This window comes from Hyperoodon ampullatus (assembly GCF_949752795.1).
Source record: "Hyperoodon ampullatus genome assembly, chromosome: 12".
Taxonomy (NCBI): Eukaryota; Metazoa; Chordata; class Mammalia; order Artiodactyla; family Ziphiidae; genus Hyperoodon; species Hyperoodon ampullatus.
Window position 1 is genome coordinate 80,894,781 of NC_136925.1, and position 25,896 is coordinate 80,920,676.

The following is a 25,896-nucleotide window of genomic DNA, read 5'->3' on the forward strand; positions in this document are numbered from 1 at the left end:
CAGCAGCGGAGGGTGCAGTCTGTGAAGCGACGGGGGCTGTGAGCCTTGCTGGGCTGTGACTTTCAGCCTTGGGCACAGTCTCTAGTTTGCCTTGAAAGTCTTGGTGGCGATGACAGTCTTGTTCACACGCAGGCATGTCAGGCGTGTCGCCTGATCCGCCGCATTTCCCTCCATCACAGGCAGGGGGTGGTGCTTGCGTTCCTTTGATGTGATGACCAGCTGCTCAGAGATGATAGATATTTAGATGAAAGGATGTGGGGACGGCCTGCAGATAAAGAGCGTTTCCTTTCCTGTCCTCCTTTTCTCGCCCTCAGTTTCACGTTTCTTGTACTTTTCCCCCTCCTCAGATCTAAAAAGCCGAAGTCAATCTTGGCTGTTAGGCTGAGGAAAGAAAGCAAGCGTGGTTTCAAAACTCACACGTGTTTAGCGACTTCCCTGGAGGTCCAGTGGTTAAGACTCCGTGCTTCCACTGCAGGGGACGCGGGTTCGATCCCTGGTCGGGGAACTGAGATCCCTCAAGCTGCTCGGCCAAAAAATTTTTAAAAACACACACGTTTGGATGTTCCTTTCCCCTGGCAAAAGGGGGGTCCCACGCGTTTCTCCCCTGGGACTCTTTCCGTGCCCCCCAGCCGTTTCTGCTCTCTCCATATGCAGTGAATCACGCCTTCCTCTGAGCATCCTCCTCTGAAGATCCTTATGTGTCTATACTCATCCTACCATGTCGTAACTTGTTTGTTCGCATGTCCATTTTCTGGCTGGAGTGTGAGCTTTTTGAACGCAGAGCCTGGCTCCTACTTATTTTGTATCCTCAATCCCTGGCACATGCCTGGCACACACAAGGCCCAATGAAATCAGCGCTGTGAATCAATGCACTAATCACCACGACCAAACTGCGTTTCTCTGGATGCAAAGTTCCACTGGGACACAGCATGACTGGCTACCGACAAGATGGAAATACGTGGACTGAAGCACTGTGCTGGGTTTAGGAGGGGCCCCTGCTGTCTCAGTCCCTATCGGTCCCAGAGAAATGGCTTGAGTCCTGCTTTGGGGCCCTCTTGACGGGGAAGATGGGAGCAGAGAGGACGAGCTCTGGGTGCTGCTTGCTTTGTTCCAGCTCTTGCTCGAGGGCTGTACCCAGATGATTCCAGAATTGGGGTTTGACCCCAGGTTGTCCGACACCCAAACCCATGCTGAGATGGGATGGTTTGCTGTGCAGTGCTTCTCCAAGTGGCTCTGGGAGATTTTTCCTTCAAAGTGGTGCTTTGGTGTAGGTTTTATTTATTTTTTAATTGGTAGATAAAATTAGACTGGTAGATGGGATACTGTAAAACAAAGGCAGTCACCGTTTCAAGTTTACAAAAATGCAATTGAGAAAGGAGGTTGGGGGCTAGACTCAGCTCCATGTGGGTGAGGACAGAGCCCGATTCCAGTTCTTGAGACAAAAACACAATTTAAGAATTTGTTGGGTGCGTGAGAGAGTGACTAAATATCATCATAGAAAAACCGGATCTGGGAGATTTCATTATTCAAGCTATGAGATTGAAAATTTCTGCATGAGATCATTAAGATAAAATACTTTTTAGTATGCTTCTCAAGTCTGACATGACTCAGATTTCCCGATGCTCTCCAGATTTCTGGAGCCTGGAGCTTTCTGAGGTGAGTGTTGCTCGCTCACCTGACTATCCTTCCTTCCGGCTCTACTCGAACTCATGCTTCCTGCTTTGGCAAGCAAACCCGCATGTTACAATATTCACTGGGTTTCTCAACCCCAGCGAAACATTAAGGACCTGTTTGCTGGGTGATGAGGGGTCACTAAAAACCCATGTCACCACTAGAAGGGCACTTGAATCAGACAGAAAGAAGTCCGAGTCATGATAGAGAAATACACAAAGGAAAAAGGAGTCATAATGAAGAAGCAATTAACGGTGCTTGTAAATAAGGAGAAAGTTCCTGAATTAGTTAGCAATTAATCTGGACCTTGAAAGATTAATAATAATAATGATGATGATGGTACTATTTCTACTACCACAGTTAACATTTGTCAGCGGCTTATTATATGCTCACCACAGTGATCTAAGTACTTTACGGGTATCAACACATTTAATCCTCAAAGTAACTCTAAGGGGGCTTCCCTGGTGGCGCAGTGGTTGAGAGTCCGCCTGCCGATGCAGGGGACACGGGTTCGTGCCCCGGTCCGGGAAGATCCCACATGCCGTGGAGCGGCTGGGCCCGTGAGCCACGGCCGCTGAGCCTGCACATCCGGAGCCTGTGCTCCGCAACGGGAGAGGCCACAGCGGTGAGAGGCCCGCGTGCCGCAAAAAAAAAAAAAGCAACTCTAGGAAGTGGGTGTTGTCATTCTCTCTACTTTATGGGCAAGGAAATTAAATCTCAAGGGGCTTAGGTAACTTGCCCAGCATCTCAGTAGTCAGTAAGGGGCAGAACAGAGCTACTCACCCAGTCAGGCTCCAAATCCTGCTTTGCGGACTGTTCCCCTCACTGCCTCCGAGTGAATTAGCTTTTGGTGGGGAGAGGCCAGAGCAGGAGGAGATGCACGGAAAAAGAGGAGAGCACGGTGTGTGCAGGGAGCACTCTCAAGCGTGTTTAATGTGGGAGCATTGCAGCGTTTTGTGGGAATTAAGGATGGAGGAGCGGGGAGGAAGCCAGACCAGCGCGGGTGAGAAAGGCCGTTTCGTAGTTGAGAATTCGTCTGTAGGCGGTGGAGAGCCTGGGCTCCTTCCCTGGGGGAGGAGTGACGTGTTCCCACCTCATTCTTGCTCAGTGGACTGTCCCTCACCTTAGAGCTGTTCCTGTCCTTCCTCAGACCAACTCCTTTTCTCCTCCCAGGCTCAGCTGTGAAGATCTTCCTGTTCTCTCTGGTCACCAGTCTCCCTCTTACTCACCATCCATTCAGTGCTGTCACTACTGTTCCCACTGGTCGGCTGCAGGCTACTGGACACAGCCAGTTGTTCCTGTTGCCCACTTTGTGTTACAGATGCCATGCTCACACCTCGCTCCCTCATCCCAGACAGTAGTACACAGCATAGGGCAAGGAACACGCCAACTGATTTTAATAGATTTCATAGAATTCTTTTACAGTCTCCATTTTTTGACTCAAAGACATCAGAGAGATCAAAGCATCCAACAGAGAAGTCTATTTGTTTTATCCTTGTTTTGAAGAATATGAAAAATAATCCAGGGTGGCTTCTAGTTTCCTGCTAGCGTCGGTGACCAGAAATGGAATCTGTAAAGATGGACCTTAGCTTGCTAAGGCCGCCAGGTGGATGGAATTCTCTCTTACTTTCTTGGTATTTACCATGGGCCATGCTGCTTGCTAATTAACTCCATCTGCCACCCTAGAAACCTCTCTTGACTAGGAAAAAGTTCACTAAAAATAAATAGTTTAAAAAAATAAGTAAATCATTGCCATAAGTCTAGGGCACCTTGTCTTGGATAAATAGACTATAGGTGAAGATTAGTTTTAGTGAATTGGGTTTGAGTGATTTGAAAGGTGGATTACAGAGTAAAATCTCCAATTTGGCTGTTGATATAAAACTTAGAGGAATTCAAATGCCAGCCTACCAGGGATGAAGTGAAGAAAGAACTCCAGATTCTGTTCAAGAGGATTGAAAAGATGCCGTTGAAAGAATTTGGCTGATTGCTGTTGAAAGAGAAACTCAGAGCTCTCAGTTAGAACCTGGAAATCAGACCTGGAATTGCATAAGCAAATTTACAATCAAACTAAAACCCCAACACAACTTAAAACAATAAAAGCAACTGACCAATCCTCTAATTTCCCCACGCCATCCTCCTAAAACCCAATAATATGTTGAAAAATGAACAAGAGAATGATACACACAGTTTAATTTGTAAGTGACCTGAGAAATCATTGGATTCTCTAGTTCAGTGGTTCGTAAACCCCAAGGACCCAATGCTCACCCTTTATAGGGAATATTTTGTAGTTCACCTTTTGCTGTCTGGAGTTGGAATTCATGTATAATTTACCTACACCAATAACAACAACAATACTACGTCATTACTGTAATAAAAGGAGAAAGAAAGGGGCAATAAATGATAAGAATATAATGTGTATGCATATATGTAAACTACATCAGAAGACACAGTGGAGTTGTCAAATGTTCGCACACATAGAATCACATTGACCAGAACATCTACAAATGCAGACCATTACCAGTATTATGGCATTAGTGATTCACATACTACAAGCCATGCTGCCCTTGGTGATGCAACTCTCTGAAATGATAAACAATTTTTGTTAAAGTTCTAAACGAAACCAAGTACAGTCTTTCTTCAATTTACACAATAGTTGCATTCTGGAAAACTCAGAGTATGTGAAAACCCTGCAAAATATACTTTGTGTTTCTATGAGTTAAAATCTATTATCAGAAAATTATACTTTTTTCCTAGTTGAATTATCTGGTAAGATAGCCAAAATTTGTATGGCAAGGTAACTCTTTGTCATTGTGACAACCAAAAGCACCCCACAAATATCTAGAGGGAAGCATGGTACTGCCCCTACTGAAAAATCCTGAACAAATCAAAATAAGATGAAGCACCTGTGGCTCAAATGTGTGGAATGTCTAAACCACCAAGCCAGTTGGGACACTAGGAGGACACTGGTAACCAAAGAGAAAACATCCTCCTAAGTTTCTGTTAAATCTTGAAACGAATGATCCTGGGGTGATGCTCTATGCAGTACTGATTGCATCAGTTCAAAAAGTCACCCTTGTGTAGAGAGGATCTGGACACAGATCCTCCAAGTTAAAGAAAAAAGTACATTTCAAAACAATAAGAGGGACTTCCCTGGTGGCTCAGTGGTTAAGAATCCGCCTGCCAATGCAGGGGACACGGGTTTGATCCCTGGTCTGGGAAGATCCCATGTGCCGCGGAGCAACTAAGCCCGTGTGCCACAACTACTGAGCCTGTGCTCTAGAGCCCACGAGCCACAACTACTGAGCCCACGTGCCGCAACTACTGAAGCCCACGCGCCTAGAGCCGGTGCTCCGCAACAAGAGAAGCCTGTGCAATGAGAAGCCCGCGCACCGCCCCCAAGATTAACCCCTGCTCACCGCAGCTAGAGAAAGCCCGCACGCAGCAACAAAGACCCAACGCAGCCAAAAATTAATTAATTAATTAATTAAAATTTAAAAACCTAAAAAAAAAGAAGGATTTACTCATAGTAGTTTCAACCACGTGCTTGGATGACTGAAGGTTTATAGAAGCCAGAGTCAAAATCTCTCAAAGTCGAGAATAAAAACTCAGAGAGAGAAACATGGCACACCCATACCTAGGAGAAAACATCCTCCTAGGTTTTCTGTTAAATCTTGAAATGAATGATCCTGGGGTGATGCTTTATCTAAGCTTTATCCCTGTATCAACCTGGAACACCAGAAAGTACCATGTTTTGGTGAGTATTTGAAAGGCTTTCAATGAACTATAATTTGGTACTCTATCCTTAGTCAATTTGAAATCAATATAATGATGATACATGAAGCACAGTTTTGCATCTTCTGCCAAACCACTGCTCAGATAGTTGGTTGCCTTTTTGGTCCGTGCCCTTTACACCTCGAGAATGCCCTTGTTTTCTTTCGGTTTATCAGAACTATAAACACCACTTTGATTTGGGGTTTTGTTTCGTTCTGTTTTGGTTTGCCTTGGTTACTAGGAAGGTCAGAGATACAGCTAATGCTCAAGTACAGTGACTGTTTCACTGCAGGTTCCTGGTAGAAATTGTCTGGCCCTTTTCGTTCTGGCTGCGGTTTCTCTGACTTTAATCGTCCTCTCTGTGCTTTTATTGTGAGCTACATCATATTCTTGTGAGAAGTAGGATAGAGTATAAATTACCAGTCATTAATCCTGTACCCTAAGCACCTGAACGGTGCCTGGCACTTGGGTGCTTTATTAACATTTACTGAATGAATGGATGATGGACGGATGCTGGAAACGAACTCAATTTCACTTTTCTGTAAATAGCAGTGGATGGCCACTAGGGGGAGGAAGAGCGCCCACTCCTCCCTGCAGAGGGCTCTCTGAGGCCACAGGCATGCGTTTGGTAGAGAACAGTAGTGTTTTTAAATAACGGAATCCTGAATTTCTGGAATGGGTAAGGCCTTTCCCCCTGAAGGAGTGAACACTGAGTGCTCCAGGAGCACTCTCTTCCAGCCCAGGGCTGCACTGCTTCTGCTAGACAGCAACGTCCAAAGGCCACATGGAGAGAAAGCTCAGTGCACAGATCACATGTTTTGAGCCAAGTGCAAAAATCTTCATTTAAAACACTTGAGGGGGCTTCCCTGGTGGCGCAGTGGTTGAGAGTCCGCCTGCCGATGCAGGGGACACGGGTTCGTGCCCCGGTCTGGGAGGATCCCACATGCCGCGGAGCGGCTGGGCCCGTGAGCCATGGCCGCTGAGCCTGCGCGTCCAGAGCCTGTGCTCCGCAACGGGAGAGGCCTCAACAGTGAGAGGCCCGCGTACCGCAAAACAAATAAATAAATAAAAAATAAAACACTTGGGCTTCCCTGGTGGCGCAGTGGTTGGGAGTCTGCCTGCTGGTGCAGGGGACACAGGTTCGAGCCCTGGTCTGGGAGGATCGCACGTGCCGCGGAGCAACTAGGCCCGTGAGCCACAACTGCTGAGCCTGCGCGTCTGCAGCCTGTGCTCCGCAACAAGAGAGGCCACGATAGTGAGAGGCCCGCGCACCGTGATGAAGAGTGGCCCCCGCTTGCCACAACTGGAGAAAGCCCTTGCACAGAAACGAAGACCCAACACAGCCAAAAATAAATGGATTGATTGATGAGCTCCTACCCCCAACATCTTAAAAAAATAAATAAAATAAAATAAAATAAAACAGTTGAGAATCAGACAAACAGGATAGTACTTGGCCTGGTAGTATGGTTAATAGGTTAGAAATAAGAAAAAAGCAGGAAGAACCGAGGGCATGTTTAGAAGAAGTAGGCTCATGACGTTGGTGACACGGTGGCTAGTTTACACTTTACCACTTACCACTTGATTACATGCTGTTTCCCAGCACTTTCCTCTTTCCCAGAGACTCAGAGCCTTGGGGAGCTCCATCTATTCATCTGGAAATGCGGTCCCAAGGAGGTATGTGGCTTTGACTCTGGTGGGGCTCGAGCCCCAAGTCCTTGTCCCTGTCATTTTCACACCGTCTACATAGGACACCTTTTGGGAGCAGGCACTTGGGAATGCTTGGCTGGAGACCAGAGGCCAGGAGCATCCCCTTGCAGCCCTGGGCTTTCCTACTTCTCATGCAACCTCTGCAGTTTGGGTGGGCCACGTATTTTAACTTTATCCTACAATAGAGAAACTGACAGATAGAGAATCCCTTAAGCCAGGGGTCCTTAGCCTGTAGGTCCATGACCTTGGACATGAAAAAATTTTACATCATTGTTTTCATTAACCCGTAACTAAAATTTAGCATTTCCTGCAATTATGAGTATAGGCATTGAACCACAGTAGAACTAGCAGGACTGGTGACTGCCACAGATAGAAATCACAGATATTTTTGTGCCACATTGTGTGTTGCAGATATCTGAAAACATTGTTTACAATGTTACTCTGAAATTACAGTTGTTAGATCACTGCTAGATTTCATGCATCAATGGACTCATGTATTACTATGTTATAATCTTTAAAATTTTCAGTATAATCGATTTCCTTTGTAATAATGTATTTTATTTTATGCACTTAAATACAGAAGCTTCACCAGATGACCAAAGATTAAGAATCTCTGCTTAAAGAAATGATTCCTTGGGGTTCTATTAACTTCTCATTCATTGATTTGCTATGAATCATAAATTAATATAATGTGAATTTCTGTTGCAGCCGAACAAAGGGAGTTTAGCTTCTAAAGAATTGAAAGGAAGTCTTATTACTAAGGAATTCATGTAGATTTGATAACAAAATGGCCTTATAGAAAGTACATCAATTAGATCTGCATTTTCTGCTTTTCATTGACATGCATCTATCCAGTGCTTTATCAATTCAGTGCCATCTTCTTTGTTGGGGGGAAGAACAGATTGAAGGTGATGTGTGTCCAACGTCACTGATGGCAAAAGAAAGTAGGAGGAATGTATGCGGAACCTGGCAACTAGCATTAACCAGAAACAAGACCCCAGGCATAAGTCAGTCACTGAAGACCATTAAAGACCATAAATAATGGGTAGATTGAGGTTGTGGTGATATCCCTTTATACATCCTTAATTGATTAAACATTTTTTTTGAGTTTTGAAGTTAACTGTAAAAATTACAGTTAGCAGTTGAGAACGTGGTTGTTCTAATGTATTTTTAATTAGGATGATGTACGTTAAATATAGACCTATATGCCTCTAATCACTCAAGATACAGAATTCATATTAGAAAAATTCAAGTGTGTAAGTTTGAGGCTTTTAGAAACATGAGAAGGCCAATTTCATAAAATGTAAAATCTTACGTTATCATCATGGCAGAAAATGCAAAGATCTGTCTGTGTAGAGCATTTTGTCTTTTCTGGACTAATGCTGCAGTATAGGTACATCAGCCAGGAAAAATGATGCCATTTTTATTGTCTTTTCTACAGGTATTGAACTGGCTGGGCTTTTAACCATCATTACTGCTACCTGTAAACATATGAAGGGGAAGTTTAACTTCTATAGTCGTTGATACGCTTCTTACTGCTGTTCGTAAATTCCCTCAGATTGGGGATTACTTCTGCTTTGCAGAAATTATCTGCAGGGGGCCCTGCATAATTTATAACAATCTCTGGCAAAACCTCAGAAAAAAGATATGCTTTTGACTTAGCCGGATGTCAGAGGCTGCGGCAGGACCCAGGGAAAAGGCTCCCCAGGTGGCATGAGGCTCTGGGAGTGACCATCCCAACCGAGGGACGGCCTCTTGGAACTTCCTTCTCCTGAGGAGTGTGACACAGTTAAAAAGGAAGAAAAAAAGAGCCACAAGCAACACAGCTGCCAATGAACTAGGAGAGGGATTGCTTTCAAAAGCTCTCACTGGACTCTCCGAGCTCATCCACGGGACAGGAGCGCAAGGCCATGGAGTAGAACCTCAGCGTGGGTCTAAGAAGAGACAGAAATGGCCCAAGAAGTCAGCCTGAAGTCCCTCCGGGAATCAGAGTGCGAGGCGATCCTCCAGGTCCTGTACCGGGACCGGGAGGTGCAAAACATCGAGGAGGAAAGGATACGGTATGCTGTCATTTAGTGGGTGGGATTCTTTCATTTTTTTGGCTTTTTCTGCTTGGAGGCTGCTTCTACCTGGCGTATTGCTGCTTGCTTCCTACTCAGCTTCCTGTCTGACAAGAGTGGAAATGAAGGGCTATAGGGGGAAGAATTTTGTTTTTCCTTTAAACTAATGATAAGTTTGCTGTCTGTCAGCTTGTCCATTTGCCTACTTGGCAGGAATAATTCAAGGGAAGCTTTCAGGCTTCTCATACGCCCTTCAAGGGAAAGACCTCCAGCTAAGGGTTTTCCTAAATTATTTTTGGTGGTAACTGAAGGCACAAAGAAAGCAGCTTAGAAACAGCAGATCTACTGGAATCCATTCCTGTGCTTTTCTTTGCTCTCTTTTGCTTCCCAGCCGGCTTTGAGGGAAGGGGGAACCTGCCCAGCCCACTCTCCGACTGAGCTGTCAACAGACAGCCTCTTTCCTCTCTCTGAGCTCCGCGGGCTGTTGGACATTAAGTTTAACACTTAACAAAGCAGGGCTGGGCGGTGTCCGTGGTTAGCTGTCAAGATCCATCTTTAATATGGTGATGTTTTGTTTATCGATCGATGTTTATGGAGAGTGTGAGGTCTAGAGAATAAGGAAATGGAATGGGCTTTTTGGTTTTGCTTTGTTTTTAATGGCAGAACTCCTTCAGAGTCTGCCGAGAAAAATAAACATATAAAATAAAACTTTGGACCACCAAATGTCTGAGGAAGGAGCGAAAATGTCTGGTTAACTAGAAGGTACAATGTTCTTTTTCTACCCTCCCGTTATCCCAAAGCTCTCTAAGTGTACTTATACTTTCTTCCACTAAAAAAATACACTGAACAAAATGGATTTTTCTTTGATGATTCAAGATCTTTCGGTGATTTAGAAGCATCGTTTTGAATATCAACAAAGTAACATGGCTACCGTGGTAAAAGGTTTTGTTACAAAGGGTACTGATTCTAGAGCAAATCCTGAAAGTTGGATATAAGCTTGTTTCTTGGGGTTAGCTTCTCTCTTCTAAAAGTAAGTAACAGTAGGGCTTCCCTGGAGGCGCAGTTAAGAATCCGCCTGCCAACGCAGGGGACACGGGTTCAATCCCTGGTCCGGGAAGATCCCACATGCCGCGGAGCGGCTGGGCCCGTGAGCCATGGCTGCTGAGCCTGCGCGTCTGGAGCCTGTGCTTCAAAACGAGAGAGGTCATGACAGTGAGAGGCCCGCATACCACACACACACACACACAAATAATAATAATAATAAAAGTAAGTAACAGAGACATTTCATAAAAGAGTATTCTGGCTAATGATACCTTCTGGGGTCCAATGTATAATGTCCCTTTGCACTAGGGCTCACTTCATTGTACAGCAGAAACTAACACAATATTGTAAAGGAATTTTACTCCAATAAAAAAATGTTTTTTAAATTTATTCCATTAAAAAAAAAGCATAGCATCAGTTAAATAACTTTATTGGGGAACTTAAGACAATAGCAGGCATGTACACTGTATATTTATAGATCATTCCCTGCCTTGCATTTTAGAATTGATGCCATTTTCTGCATTTTTCCTCTTCTTTCACTGTTCTTGCTTGCTATTATAATGCCCTTTGGGCACAGAGGGATGAACCTAGAGCAAAATCAGCAGCTAACTCCTCCGTGCCAGCCATAGTGTTTATGCTTTGCCGTTCAATCCTCACAGCAACCCTGGGAGGTCAGGCTTGCACAGCCGAGAAAACCTCTGAGGCTCTGCTCCGAGACGTCGCAAGAGATCCTGGTTCACACAGCTGTGTTGGAACCCGGGGGTGCTGGATGCCAATGCCCCTTCTTTCTCGCCATGGGTGGTGCTGTTGGGGCCCTTGCCACGTAGGAATTTGGCTGGCATCTGTCCTTCCACTCACTCGCTTCTTATCGTTTAACTCTGGGCCACAGGAAACTGAAGACACACCTGCAGCATCTCAGGTGGAAAGGCTCGAAGAGCGGGAGCCAGGAGTACCAAGAGAAGTCCTGTGCCCGCTGCCAGCAGGCCCTGGGGCTCCTGCTGAACCGGGGGGCCGTGTGCCAGGGCTGCAGCCACCGCGTGTGCGCCAAGTGCCGCGTGTTCCTGAGGACGACCCGCGCCTGGAAGTGCACTGTGTGCTTTGAGGACAGGTGAGGATGGGGGGTGGGTGAGGATGGGCCAGGGAGCCTCAGAGATGGTCCAGGACAAACTGGTGATAAAGACAGCTGTCACTCCTCAAACTTAATCGGGAAATGTTTGCAGAGTGCTTAATATGGAGCTGCCTTTCTAGAAGTGGAAGTTATTGTAATCCAAAAATGCATTTTGTTATATGAAAAAAGTTTTTTTGTTTTTTTTTTAATTTACAGAAGTTTGTTTGTAATGGCTGAGGGTCAGTTAAGGTAGGAGTTAAGATTCCTGTCAATTTCTTAACTGGTTCATTTTGTTAGTTTTCTTAGAGCTTAATTTATCTCTTTGAGGAGAAGTGGAGTGAATTGTAACATAGAGAATATTAGAGTGTCCTGTGCAGCTTTATTAAGGCCTTTTTGAAGGAGGCAAGCTGACCTGTATTGGATGCTCTACTAAAGAAATGGGTATGCTTTCTATTAGTGATAGCGTGAATCTACATTTATTCTAATCTTTTGATGTTGTGAGGTTTTAAAATATTTTAAACATGGAATCAGCATTTTTGAATTACCAGTTTTGAAAATGATAAAGAACATCTGTGGCTTGATCTCACACCGTTCGACGCTCGGACGGGCTGGTCGTCAATTCCTTGGAAACACGGGGAATGTTTCTGCCTCTTGTGGGGTAGCATGCACAAGGACATCACAGAACTTACGAGAGGTAGATATGTTCGTTTGGTGTGAATCTAGGAGAGGAAGCAGAGACTGAGATTTGAAAACAACTTGTCAATGTTGCTGTAGATGCGTGAGTGCCCCGGGGGACTAAGACTGTGAGAGGTGCTTACACAGTGTGGGCACAGCAACTGGGTTTTCTCTCCCGCTAAATCGGAGGATTGTGTCTGTGGGCATCCTGATACTAATCTCCTTAAATTTCCCATCCCTTTGTAAGGCTTAATGTATTTCAGTCAGTCATTCGAAGGCCGGTTGTTCAACCAGATTTCCTTGTTCCTAAGCTCCCCCTCTCTGAAGCAGCACGCCAGGTCACTCCCATGTGGTCAGAGTTATCTCCACACATCTCGCATTTCCTCAGTTTGTGAAGCCAATGCCCTGCAGGCTTTTCTCAGCTTGAGAGGGAAAGACCAAGATTTACTGTGAGCCGCCTGGCCGCCCTTGTGCTCAAGCAGGTCTGGGCTCTTGAGAGAGGAGGAAAGGTCCTAAGATCTCCAGTCATCCATATATATTTGGTTGATAAACACTAATGATAAACACTGCGACGTAAGGTATTAAATTCTTCAGCACTTTTTCTTCATCTAGTGGTTAACTATAAGCCACAGGGTTATAGGAGAGGGGCTGAGGCAACCTCCCAGGAAGCTGGCCCTGCTGAAGTCTCTGCCCTGGAGGGCACCATGCCCGGGTCATTGTAACTTCACCGCTCTAAGCTCATGAAGTGTGATTTCTGAAACCCCAGCTTCCTTATGTTGAAATAAGGATGTTTCTCAAAATATCTAAGATGACTGCCTTGCTCTGAGTGAACTGACCTAGGAAATCGTTTGGGGAGAGAGCTAAGTAATTTATAACCCAACCCCCCCTCCCCGCCTACTTTCTTCAAAGCTCTCTGTTCTCTCTCTCTAGTTTTGTCCACGCTGGGCTGCCTTCCAATCCTGGGGCCAAACCAAAGAAAAGGCTTGGTAAAACTTGAGGCTAGGCGATAGTCACAACCGAACTGGGACCTGGACAGGTTTTGGACCCTATCACTTTCCTCTCCCTGCTTCTTCCTCAGCCTAGGACTCATTCCTCAAGAAGTGGATTTGCTGTGGGAACAGGAGAGAAAATAGGTTTTAAAATCAAGAAAGAAGAAGCTCTAGGGTAGCAATTTTAAAAAAGCAAAAGCAACGTACAGATTGCTGCAGTCAGTGCCGAGGTCCTGTGACCAGCGCTGGCCTTGGGCTTGTGTTGAGGGTCCAGGAGACACCTGAGGTTTCTGCCTTCTGGGCAGGTTTTCTCCTGAGGACCGCAGGAGCTCAGAGGACGGAGAGGCGAGGGAGGGCTGAACTGGCCCAAGGTGACTTCCCAGAGCACCCAGGTGGGAGCATTTCTGGAAGCGGGTCGGGATTAGAGAGGGAGACAGACATTGTCAGGGAGAGGGAACATCGTGGGCATGAGTGTGGACCACTCACCACGTGGGAGGCTGTGTTAAGCATTTCTTGACACCAGATGTTTTATTTAAATCTTCAAACAATCTTACGTGACAGCTACCACCATTATCTCAATTTTATAGGGGAAGGAACGGAGGCTTAGAGACACAAGGGAGCCCAAGGCCATGCGGTCAGTAAGCCTAGAACCAGGTCTCGAGTCCCGTCTCTTCTTTTTGTTTTAAATTTAAATCACTGTGAGTGATCCAAAATTCTTTTTAATGGTAAAAATGAACACATACAAGTACGTAGAATATTACAGAGCCCATAACAATGTGATGTGGTGCTCTGTTAACACAGAGATGCATACCAGCTGTTGTGAGTTTCAAGGGCAGCTTATCAAACCTTGTGGTACACTTTTCTTTCATTTTCAAAAAGATACATAAGCAAAATTATCTGGAAGAATATATATCAAAGAAATGATTCTCTTTCTCTCTCTTTTTAAATTTCTAAGGTCCTTGTTGTTTTATCTCTTTTATATTTAGTAGTGTATATCTGTTCATCCCAAACTCCTAATTTATCCCATCCCTTCTTGATCTCCTCCCTCTCCTGCCTTCTGGGAGGCTCGCCCGGAGGGACGGGGTCTTAAAAGCCACTCGGAAGACTTTGGATTGGAGGCTGTAGGAAATGGGGTGTGAGCATACGCACTTTGCCAGAAGAAAGCCAGATGAAAGTCTGCCTGCATTCTGTAGGACAGACTCAGGAGGGGAAGATGAAGGTGAATGAAGCAGGTGAAAGTCTTTTCAGTGAACGAGGTGTGAAGGGATGAGGCTGGTGGCAATAGAGATGGGGAATGTGAGGGACAGTTCAACAAAGGGGTGATGGAACCTGGTCATAGGGGATGAAAGAGGGAAAAGTGAAAAAAAGTTCTGAGGACTAGCAAAACTGATAGCACTTCATGCTTAACTGGAAGAACAAAAGGAAATAGAGAGTAAAAGAGAAGCAACAGAAAGAACTAGGTAAACAAAGGCAAGTTGGAAAGGACTTAGAAGGGAAGGTTGGTTGAAAGTTGTGTCCAGTGATGGGGACCGTGTGTTATCCTTAGCAGGAGCCGTCAGAAGAGGGGTGATTTGGGAGAAGGAAAGAAGAGAGAGCCAGATTCCTAGAATTTGGAAAATGTAATCTTTCAAATTTCAGACCAATACTCCCAGTATTTTCATAATCCCATGTTTCAGTAAAATACCAAATCACCACTTTATATCCACAAGGCAAATAACTAATGTATGAGAATGGAATAATTCCAAATCATTATTGTAAATCCTTCTGCTCTTCAAGTGAGTAAAAGGTATAACTCTATAAAAGATTGAAAAGAAATTAAATGCCAGGTATCGTTTAACAGATTTGGCCAAGGAAGGATTTTAGCTTGGTGCCAAGGTTAAAGTGACATTTTTCTACTGCTTCTCTTTGTTTCAAAACTTGATTTCTTCTTTTTTCTAATCTGATTTTTAGCATTGTCGATAGGAACTATGTTAATTTGTTTCACATGAAAAAGTACATAGACAAGTTAAATATACTGAGTAAAATATTTCACATAGCTGTACATTTATAAATTTTCAAGAGGTTAGCCATAAATTTTCAAAGGGTTAGCCACTAAGATTAATTTCACAGAGAAAAAGCCTTTTGTTCTTTGAAATACAGTTTTTTCTTCTTAGTTCTGACTTGGAGATAGCATCTGTTTTAGTTCTCACAGGAATGCTTGGCTGTTTCACATGGTATAGGTACACTGCTTTCTGTGGGAACAGGATAGATGATAATTACTAAAGGATCATGATATTCTTTTTATCCATTGGCCAAATGAGAGTAAGGATTACTTAACAGCCTTTGAAGCCTTATGTTACCAAACATATAGTTAAAAAGTGGAAATTTATGGAATACGTTTGGAAAAAGTTTATTTTTGAAAAGCTTATTTTGTGCTTACTGAAGGGAATGTTTTCACAGTAGTTTGAGTATCATTTTTATTGTTGCTGTTGAAGTTGAAATTTCTTCTGTGGTCAGCACTTGATTAGTCATGGCAGGTGTTGCTTTTAAAGCCTTTTTGAGATGAGTAAGCTTTCCATACCCTTGAGTTCATACTCAAAGTTGTCAGCTCACTCAGTTCAGCTGAAACTTTTCGCCCTGCAGGAAGGTCAGTGCCAGGAGGCCATTTTCCCAGTCTGGCACTCAGCGTGGTGGTGAAGTGCTGCCTTGGTTAAAACTCTGGGCTGAAATGTAGGCGAGAGTTAAGGATCCTGGGGACATCGGGACACCAGACAGGCTGTACGTCCTTTCCAGTCATGTGTTCACAGGAATTTCTACAATAACAGGCCCATGTCCATAGATCAGACCAAGAGTGCATTCTAGTGCCAAATAGGAGTCATGGGTGGATTTACCGATTTTAGGTGATTCCACTGCTGCACTGTTTCATGAATGCAGGTATCTTTGAGACCATGATTTCCCAATTTGCAGGTCCTTTAGTTTGATTCATTTTCAGTGAACTGAAGTGTCTCCAAAGATTTTTTTTCCTAGAAGACCATGTGGGTGGCATGTGTCCTAGGCCATTGCCCATCTGAGGATGCCTTCAGTAGCCTTTTCTCATGAGTAAGGACTTCACTGGCTTTTAAATCTCAAGTCCCAACTTTTCATCTCAAAGTTCAGTTAATGTGTTATCGTTGTCTTTTGGAATTTAATGTGGCAGAGACATTGGAGACTAGCTTTATTTTTATTTCTTTACTGATCATCTGGATTTTATGTACTAGAAGCATATTGGTTTTTTGCTGTATCCTTGTAATTAAAAACAGTTTCCAGTACATGCCTGGGTCTGAGTCTCTCCACATTGATTTTTATGGAATAAGGAAAGTTCCTTTGAGCTGCCTGTCTCTTTCATTTGCTTGTTTTGTTTTTTAAAAAATTACCTTTTACTGTGGCAAAATACACATAACCTAAAATTCAGCATCTTAGCCATTGCAAGTGTGCAGTTTAGTGGCATTAAATACATTTGAAACCATGGGTAATCATTAGTCAAATCCATTTCACCGGCCTTCACTCATCAAGGTCATCTACAAGACTTGCAGACCCTCCGTTATTGTCCTAAACAGTGAGATGTTTGCTAGAGTTGTTTTCCAGGAACTTGGAGTCAGCTGCGTCTAGTTAGAGCTGAACTGGTTAAGACTGGCCCAACCCTCCAACTGGGCATGCGCAAGCGTCCGAGCCGTGACCTTTTGAGGTCAGAGGGCAGAAAACTCCATCCTCAGGTGGTGCTGAGCTCCTCCATCTTCCCACGTGCATAGAGCTGTAGCCTAGTTACTGCGCAGAAGGGCGATGACCCAGCTTTTTCCAATCACCTTTCCCCACGCTCCCCACGCTCAGACCGCCCAGCGTCTTTATCCTTCATCGCATAAATGCCTCGAGCCCTTTGCCCTTCAGGAGGTGGGTCTGCGGTCTGTTCCCTGTCTCTGCGCTGTTTGCTGCTAACCTCAGCGTCCCAGCGTTTCGGCTTGCTGCGCCACGGGCAAACCAACTCGGCTAGGTAACTCATTCGCGTTACTATGCGACCATCCAGGCTTTTTCATCTTGCAAAACTGAGACTCTGTAACCCTTAAGCATTTCTCCCTATTTCCCCCTCCCCCGCCAAGCCCCTGCAGCCCCCATCCTATTTTCCGCCTCTCTGAATTTGGCTACTCTAGGTCCCTCACACAGGTGGAATCATACAGTGTTTGTCTTTTTGTGACTGGCTTATTTCACTAAGTATACTGTTTTCCAGGTTCATTCGTGCTGTAGTATATTGCAGAATTCCTTCCTTTTTAAGGCTGCATCACATTCCTTAGCATGTATGTATCACTTTTTTTTTTTTTTTTTTTTTTTTTTTGTGGTACGCGGGCTTCTCACTGTCGTGGCCTCTCCCGTTGCGGAGCACAGGCTCCGGACGCGCAGGCTCAGCGGCCATGACTCATGGGCCCAGCCGCTCCGCGGCATGTGAGATCTTCCCGGACCGGGGCACGAACCCGCGTCCCCTGCATCGACAGGCGGACTCTCAACCACTGCGCCACCAGGGAAGCCCTGTTTGTTTGTTTTTTAATGGTAGCCGCTAATGGGTGTGAGGTGGGAGTTTGCTTATTTTTTGACTCCGTAACATTTTCTTCAGTCTGGTCTAATTATTCTGATTATTCTTCTATGCTACTTGCCCTGGCTTCTTCGGGAATAACTTAGGTTGGCCTTGTTCTCTCTCCTACATTTGTATTATTTTCTCCTTCAGTATTGAATGTCTTTTTCTCTCATGTTCTGCGACAGCACAACTGACTCAACTTTCCAGACTCCATTCTGCTCCTTCCTGTTGGTAAAACAGCTGTTCTGCGTTTGCATTGTTCGTTTTGTAAACCTTCCTTTATTCTAGTCTGTTGTCTCTTCACTTCAGCCTGGCTTTTCCTTATGTCTTTGTTTCCTTTTCATGGAGGCGGTTTTTAAATGCTTTTGGAGACAACTGCTTTCTGAAACTTTGCCTGGTTCCCGCAGTGATGCACCTTGAGTAGCCGTTCCTGGTCTGCAGGACTCTGTTTCTCCTGCCCGTGGCCTTTTGTCAAAGGCTCTGCGTTGTCTTCAGACATCCACGTTCAGGGTTTGCCAACAGAGTGCACGCTCCTTGTCTCTGTGGTCTCGTGACCTGTCGGTGGTGGTGGAGTCCCTTCTTAGATCTGTGGGGAAGACAGGGTGATGCACAACGTCTAACTCGATTTCTGTTTGAGGCTTTAACAGGTGCAGTTCTGTCCAGCTGCAGTAAATTATTTCTTTCATTGACTAATTATCTGATGTAACAAACCAGGAATCACAAACTCATGGCCAGCAGGCTGCAGACGGCCCCCAGGCCTTGTTTTGTTGGCCCGCTCCGTGTCTAATATTTATCATTGTAATGCCTTAAAACGGGGCGTGGGTTCTGCAGCTCACGACAGTGCCCACCCCTCTCTCTCGTTTCATCCCTTAGCCACTCCCTTCGTTTAGAGTGTCTGCTTGGTGCCTGAGTTTGTGATCCCTGCCCCTACACATCTAGAGGGCGTGATGCACATCATGCCTCGGTACGACCAGGGCTCCACCTATGTCGGTCCCACCTTATCCCTGCAGTTCTCAGGGTGCTCCCTGCAGGGGTGGGGATATTCATTCATCAACCCACATGTAGTCACCAGCCCCACCGTGTCCCTCGGCTGTGCTCGTGGCTGTGGATACAGCACTGAATATGACGCGGCGGGGGACCTGCCTTCTCTCTGCAGTTAAGTAGAGTTATTCATGTTTTGCAGGAAGTGATGGTAGCTGCTTGGTTAAAATTGTTTCTTTATCTTCATCTTGATTCTGACTCCTGGTTACCTAGGATTTAATCATAATGATCAGTCTTTTTTCCCATAAGAACATTGAAATCAGATCAACTGAGCTAGTTGATGGAAAAAACCTCATTATTTTGCTTTGTAACTGAAAACCGCCTTAGGTATAAGATTATTTGAAGTAAAAAGAATTTTTTTTTCAATTGTATGGGTGCATAGGACCACTTTAGTTGGGAATTACCAAGTGGTTGGACAAGCCAGTACAAAGAAATTAGGTTGATCTTAGTTTTACAATATTTGGCTGCTGCTTTTGGTGTTTTTACAGCTTGTTTGTCCGATAAGCCACCAAGGCTTTTCTTGAGGCTTCCTTGCCATCAGGGCACTGGTTAGAGCACAAATCTCCCTGGGAGATGTGTGTCTTTAAGGCATTCAAAGAATCCTGGCATGCAGATAAATTTTCTACCTCTTGTTCATTGAATGGTAGAAATACATTAAGCAATTCTAGGGACATGATGCTGACTCTTCTTGGAGCATAAAGCATGTGCTTTGGATGCGACAGCTTACCCACCTGCAGATGCTAGTAATTTGAATGCAAAGTAAAAGTGCATTCCAGCAGGCCTCTTTGGCTCACTGCTTGCAATAGAAATGAGGTCGGACTATTGAATATCTTTCTATTAGGGTCCTCCATTCATCGTATTATTGAACTTTTGCATGCTAGAATTTGCAAAGTGCTTTTCAACAGTTATTTCTCTTTTGCTAATGAAATGACAGCATTAGCAGAGTTCAAGGCTATGAACTTGGATGCTGGAACCTCCAGCAGTTTATCAAGAGCTGTCGATGTACCGTGTGCTTGGTGTTTCTAGTTACAGCGATCCTCATGCAGAGTTCATGGAAAGTCAGACGTGGAACTCTAGATCTCTTGCTCTCTTCACCATCCTTGGATTTTACTTTCTGAGATGGATTTATCAATTGATTGAAAAAGTTTTAAAGGAACAAGTCATGATTCTGTGGGAGAAATTTTAAAGCCATTAATCTGTTGCTGGGTTCAGAAAATGTTCCAAGAAGCTTTCACGGCCAAATTCTGATTGAGTCATCGGTGAGGGGGAGGAGAAATAATCAATGTTTCCTTTGGTTACCGTGAGTCATGCTACCCTGTGTTGGCCCTAATGAGGGCAGAGACACTGCAAGATCTGCTCACCTCTGTCTTAGACAGTAACAGCCATAAATGGTCCTTCTTGTAACACTTGGGATTTGTGTGGACTGGGAGCCCTTATGAAGACCATTAGGGAATAAATGCTTATGAAACAGCTGATTCTGCAGAAGTTGTTCATGGAGATCCAGCTCCAATCTAGTTCTCAAAGGAAACAGCCTCGAATGCAAGAAATACTTGTATGGTTTAGGCCTGTGATACTTTTATCCTTCCATTCTTTAGTCACAGATAAGCCTGAGAGGCCTGTGGGTTTGTGTTCAAATCTGTCCCTGCCAAGGAAGGTCCTGCTTGAATTTCACAAGTAATCCATTGGGATTCCGTTAGATGATTAGATGGTAACCTTAGATGACTAGCCCTAGGAGATACTAATAGTCTACTTTATCTGCTTCTCATATAGGTTCTGAAACCAGGGCTAGAAGAGGACTTTGTAATAAAATGTTGTAAAATGTAATAAAAATAAAAGGTTTATTTGGGCGTTTTCACCTTCCTCTCCTCCGTCCCCTTAGCTGTTCTTCCTTTTTCGTGATTGTGCATCTACGGGTATGATTACTCCTCAGTGGTGGCCTGTGTCTGGCTAGCTCAGCTGACTGTAATTTCATGGTTTGATTTGCCGCTGAATTCTTAGTTCTGATCTCTCTCAGGTCCAGGCTGAGGCCATGCCCCGCCCCCAGCACCTGTCTCATATATAAATGCTTTTGGTCCCAGGTAATGGGCTGGGGAGCGTGAGAGAGCAGGTGCGCTGGAAGGGTCACCACCCCCAGGAAAATGAACACCGGCAAGTGACGTTTGTTTATCAGATGGAGGCCTCCTTGTTTCCACATATGGTTTTCCTCTCCTATTCTCCCCTTAGACTTTGTCCCGCTGTGTAAGGATGGAGGAAGCGTCCTCAGAAATAGAGCAGTTGGGGGCTTCCCTGGTGGCGCAGTGGTTGCGAGTCCGCCTGCCGATGCAGGGGACACGGGTTCGTGCCCCGGTCCGGGAAGATCCCACATGCCGCAGAGCGGCTGGGCCCGTGAGCCATGGCCGCTGAGCCTGCGCGTCCGGCGCCTGTGCTCCGCAGCGGGAGGGGCCGAAACGGTGAGAGGCCCACGTACCGCAAAAAAAAAAAAAAAAAAAAAAAAAAAAGCAGTTGTGGGTATGGCACAACTGCTCTATTTCTTTTTTTCTTCCCAAAGGAGCGTGAATGCACCCCCCGACCCCCGTTAATCTCTGCGAACTTTCCCTGGGTTTTGATCCTCTGCTTGTCTTCAAGTACCAGAGGGGAAAACTACCGTTGAGGTGCTGAGCTCTCCTTCACGTGTTTTGTGTTGATTTAGTAGATGAGATATCTGAGTTTCTGATTTTACGGATGAAAAGTTTCCCGTCTTTCTAGTGATACATCACAGTTGCATGTTTTATATATCTTTGGCTCCGAATGATTGTGACTGATTATCAAAATTCTGTTGCCAAAATTCATAAATGCTCTGCGTATGTTTTCCTTGTTCTGGTCACTAAGCATTGGGAATAATCATTTGCATACTAATCAGAGAATATAGTAGTTCTTAACAAGATGAAGGGGAGAGAGTTGGTTGATGTCTTCTGACAACTACTAAAGCTCCAGAGAGAAAGGTAGGATACTTAAAAAAAAAAAAAAAAAAAAAATGTAGATTGCAATATATTTGTGAATTTACTGCATTTGTAAGCATTAACTAAAAATCCATTTGAGATCATGTGTAGCCTGAAAGAACCTAATGGAGAATGTATTTCAGGAAGTACTTATAGAAGAGAATTTGACTGAAGTTTTCATTTTTCTTAAATTTACATGACCTAGGAATTGACAAGTTTTACGGCACATTATTTTAATGGTGTGAATAATGTATAGTATCTGTGTGTTTAACTTTTTATGTCCTGAAAGGCTATTGACAATTCTACCTTTCTGAGGGTCTTTGAGGTTGAGGGTGGTTTTCTTTAGAAATTTGGAAACTTGGAAACTATCAAGAGTAAAACAGGCTTTGGGACTTCAGTTTCAACCGGTGACCGTACAAAGTGCTCCCGTGCTGCTATGCCTGTGAGTAGGATGGGAGGGGATGTAGAGATGCCCAGGGAGTCGCTGTCAGACAGGCTTCCCAACGAGAGGTCATGTCCCCTGCCTCTCAAGTGGTCCCCAAGTCTCCAGCGAGGCCTTTGGATCCCATATCCCAGATTGCAGATGCTCCCAGGAGACTTCTCAGGTGAATCTGCTCTGTTGGCTCTTGGCAGATGTTGTAGTTTGTTCAAACTCACTCAGCCTAACCTGACTACGGGTGGTCTCTTTCTTAGCTAAATAGCACTGAATGTCTTTGTTGATTTGCCTTCAAGCCATTGCTCCCCACCATAAACATGATAAATTGATCATTTTGATGGCAACTTTGTTTCTCCTTGTATATTTATTGTGTTATGTTACATTGACATGCAGGGTAAAACGTACCCCAGTAGAAACTCCAGCTTTGCTGCTTTTAAAAAAATTTTATCTTTCTTTTTATTTTACTTATTTTTATTTTTTATTGAAGTATAGTTGATTTACAATGTTGTATTCATTTCAGGTGTACAGCAAAGTGATTCGGTTTATATATATATGTATAATTTTTTTTTTTTTTTTTGCGGTACGCAGGCCTCTCACTGCTTGGCCTCTCCCGTTGCGGAGCACAGGCTCCGGACGCGCAGGCTCAGCGGCCATGGCTCACGGGCCCAGCTGCTCTGCGGCATGTGGGATCTTCCCGGACCGGGACACGAACCCGTGTCCCCTGCATTGGCAGGTGGACTGTCAACCACTGCGCCACCAGGGAAGCCCTATAATGTATTCTTATATATATTCTTTTTCAGATTTGCAGCTTTGCTGCTTTCTAGTCAGATCACTTAATCTCTATGGGAAATCTGTATAATTAGGGACTTGGGCCAGAAATTTGAACTCTGAGGTCCTTTGCCAGACTGATGTTTTGATGATATCTCCCCGCCTTGTATGAGCCAAATACGGCACCACCCACATCTCCCTCTGAGGCTTCCTTTCTGCTTGCTTTTCAGAAACGTGAAAATAAAAACTGGAGAATGGTTCTTTGAGGAACGAGCCAAGAAATTTCCAACGGAAGGTAAATGCTCTCAAAACGTTTACTAAAGTAAAATGACATATCCCCAGTTTAAAAACATTTGGTATTAAGATGTTGGATATGAAGAACTTACCAAGGCGTGGTGTGTGGGCTCCTGTCCGTCAGCCCTCCTGTTCCTTCTGTCTGAACTTTCCTGCCTCTGCCCCTGAGCTCATGCGGTTTTACCACCTTCGCTTGTGGGGTTCCCTCTGTCCCCGCACTTAGCCCAACCCTAACCCTGCTGAAATCCACCTGGTTTCCATGAAGTTTCCCTGACTTCTGCTTCTGGGGGTGATGTCTCCCTCTTCCGAAACACCGGTTTGTAAATACGTCTCTTCCATCCTTGCTGAAATGCCTCATATTATATCATGATTTGTGCCCTTCTCTTTCTCTCCACAAGCAGAAACGGTGCTTTTAAAATCTTATTAGCCCCTTACAGCCCCAAACCTTGCTCAAAATGATTGAATGAATAACTGAAGACCACAGTGAGTGAATTGCGTTAGAATTTAGCAGATATTGGTGACTATGGAGTGAGCACATGTGATTCTGTGAGTGGAGGTGTGTATTTGGTTTGTGTACCCCGGATGTCTTATAAAGTACTTGCAAAGTTGACATAATGGTGCGATTAGTAACTGGGACTCAAGGCCATGGAGAAAGTGGGTCATGCTTTGGTTACAGAAGTGTCACGTCACAGCATGTGAGCTGTGCAGGTAAGAGGATAACTTATCAGGAGAAGGCGCCACACGTGTCATCAGAATAGAGCAGAGGCAGCATGCTCTGTACACCCCATCTGTCCACGGTGGTAACACGGGTGGCACCCGTCTCTGATGTGTCACTGTGGGGACTGCACACAGGGGAGCCTGCACTGACCTAGTGGGGATGTGGGTGGCTGGAAACACTTTTTTTTTTCTGGTGTGGGGGGAATAGTAACAGTTTGAGGTGGAGAAATAAGCTATTTAGCCTCAACCAAAGTGTGTGTTGGCACGTAAAGGAAACCATTCGTCTGAGTGTTGACAATCAGCTTTCATAAAAGCACTGTGCACCGAGATTCAGTCCGCAGTAAATTCTCCCCTGGATTACATTCCCGACTCTTCTTACTCAAGAAAAAGTGATGATTCTGCTGAGTTTATTAGAAATCTGGAGGAATATATAATACTGATGGGAGTGCTCAAGCCAAAAAAAAAAAATTGCAGCGTGTATGATTTTTATCTAGACCTGTGTTTCTCAGTCCTTTTTTCTCTAGTGTCCTCTCTCTAATTCCCAAACAACCATGTTAACACTTTTTTCCCCCTAAATATTACCAGTCCATGAACGTTTCATATCCCAGCTATACTGCATAGCTATAGCTCTATAGTTATGTGTGGAGGCCTTTTGGAGCACAGCACAAACCACTGAGATATCTAAGAGTTTTTTCACCTTCCAAGCAGTGTTTGCTCCCTTGGGGCCATCAGCCTATATCCATTGCATCATCTAAGCGAGCAATGGCGGTCTGGAGTCTTCCTATACATTTTTTAAAATTTTTTTGCGGTACGCGGGCCTCTCACTGTTGCGGCCTCTCCCGTTGCGGAGCACAGGCTCTGGACGCGCAGGCTCAGCGGCCATGGCTCACGGCCCCAGCCGCTCCGCAGCATGTGGGATCCTCCCAGACCGGGGCACGAACCCGTGTCCCCTGCATCGGCAGGCGGACTCTCAACCACTGCGCCACCAGGGAAGCCCCCTTCCTATACATTTTATTGTTTTGTTTCTTAAATACTTTTCGGTTGGGAGGCTAGGGTTTTCTTCAGGCGGTAGATTCTCATTTTTTTGTTTTCACATCTAGTCCTAGTTCATAAAAAGTCTGTAGGGAGTGAAGTTTCTGTTATTAAACCAACTCACTGAAGACATCCCAGAATTTTTTTTTAATACATTGTAAGTTTCGGTCTCATTACTTCAGATAGGGAAATTGATTTGCAGGCCAGCATACGTGTGTGCACATGCATGTGTCCAGCACCCTTCCTCTTCTGAGTGAGAGGAAGAAGGAGGTTATCCTGGTGATGATAGGAATGGGAGGAGGAAAGAGATGAGCCTGACTTCCTGGGTGTCTCGTTCTTGTCCACTGACTTTCCACCAGAGTGAAAACATCAGGGAGGAAAAACATTAGAGGAATGGAAGTCAGCCTAAGCATAAATCATCCTTTTCCATTTTTGTTGTCTGTTCCCAAGGTATAAAACAAACCAAAGAAAAACAAATCCTTCTCTTCAATGCTTCCTCAAATGCTGAGGTGCCTCATTTCCCCATTGTCCGATTTTAGTAGAGTTGGGCTCGGAAGGCGTGGCGAGGTGAAGAAAAGTGCCATGTTGGGGGTCACAAGGAGGACTGTGCGCCAGACCACAGGTCGGGGGAGGTGGGGAGGAGGTGAGTCAGCAAAGGTGGTCCAGGCTAGGATGCTGCAGCTTTATCTGGACAGGCGGGAACTCTACCACACTTATCTCTGTCCCCAAAAGAGATTGAACTGAGTTTGGGGTGCTCTATCAGTTGAGGGCCAGGTAGGAAAACAGAAACCACACAGATTTGAAGAAACAGAATTTAGTTTAGGGAATAGGTTCAACAGGTATTGTTGGAGGACTGGAACGACAAGAGGAGCCCAGCGAGGGAGCCCAGCGATGGTGACTGCAGGCAGCACACACCGCCAGGGCCGCTGCTGAGCGGGTGCTGGTGAAGAGGGAGGGTCAGGCCCCTCCCCACCGACTCCCGGCTCCCATTCCCACTCCCTGCTGGGCCCTGCTAGGCAGCCAGCT

At 44.9% G+C, this 25,896-nt stretch overlaps 1 protein-coding gene across 4 annotated transcripts in view; it reads left to right on the forward strand.

The window, feature by feature from the left end:
- Positions 1-9,099: 9,099 nt before the first annotated feature.
- SYTL3 (synaptotagmin like 3) overlaps positions 9,100-25,896 on the forward strand; it is a gene marked incomplete at both ends in the record, with an annotated part of 76,408 nt that continues 59,611 nt past the window's right edge. For all 4 annotated transcript variants that reach the window (XM_079716796.1, XM_079716798.1, XM_079716799.1 and 1 more), the window contains 3 exons: positions 9,100-9,209; positions 11,140-11,358; positions 23,058-23,122. In XM_079716796.1, coding sequence (XP_079572922.1) covers positions 9,100-9,209; positions 11,140-11,358; positions 23,058-23,122 — 394 coding nt within the window. The remainder of the gene's footprint in view (positions 9,210-11,139; positions 11,359-23,057; positions 23,123-25,896) is intronic.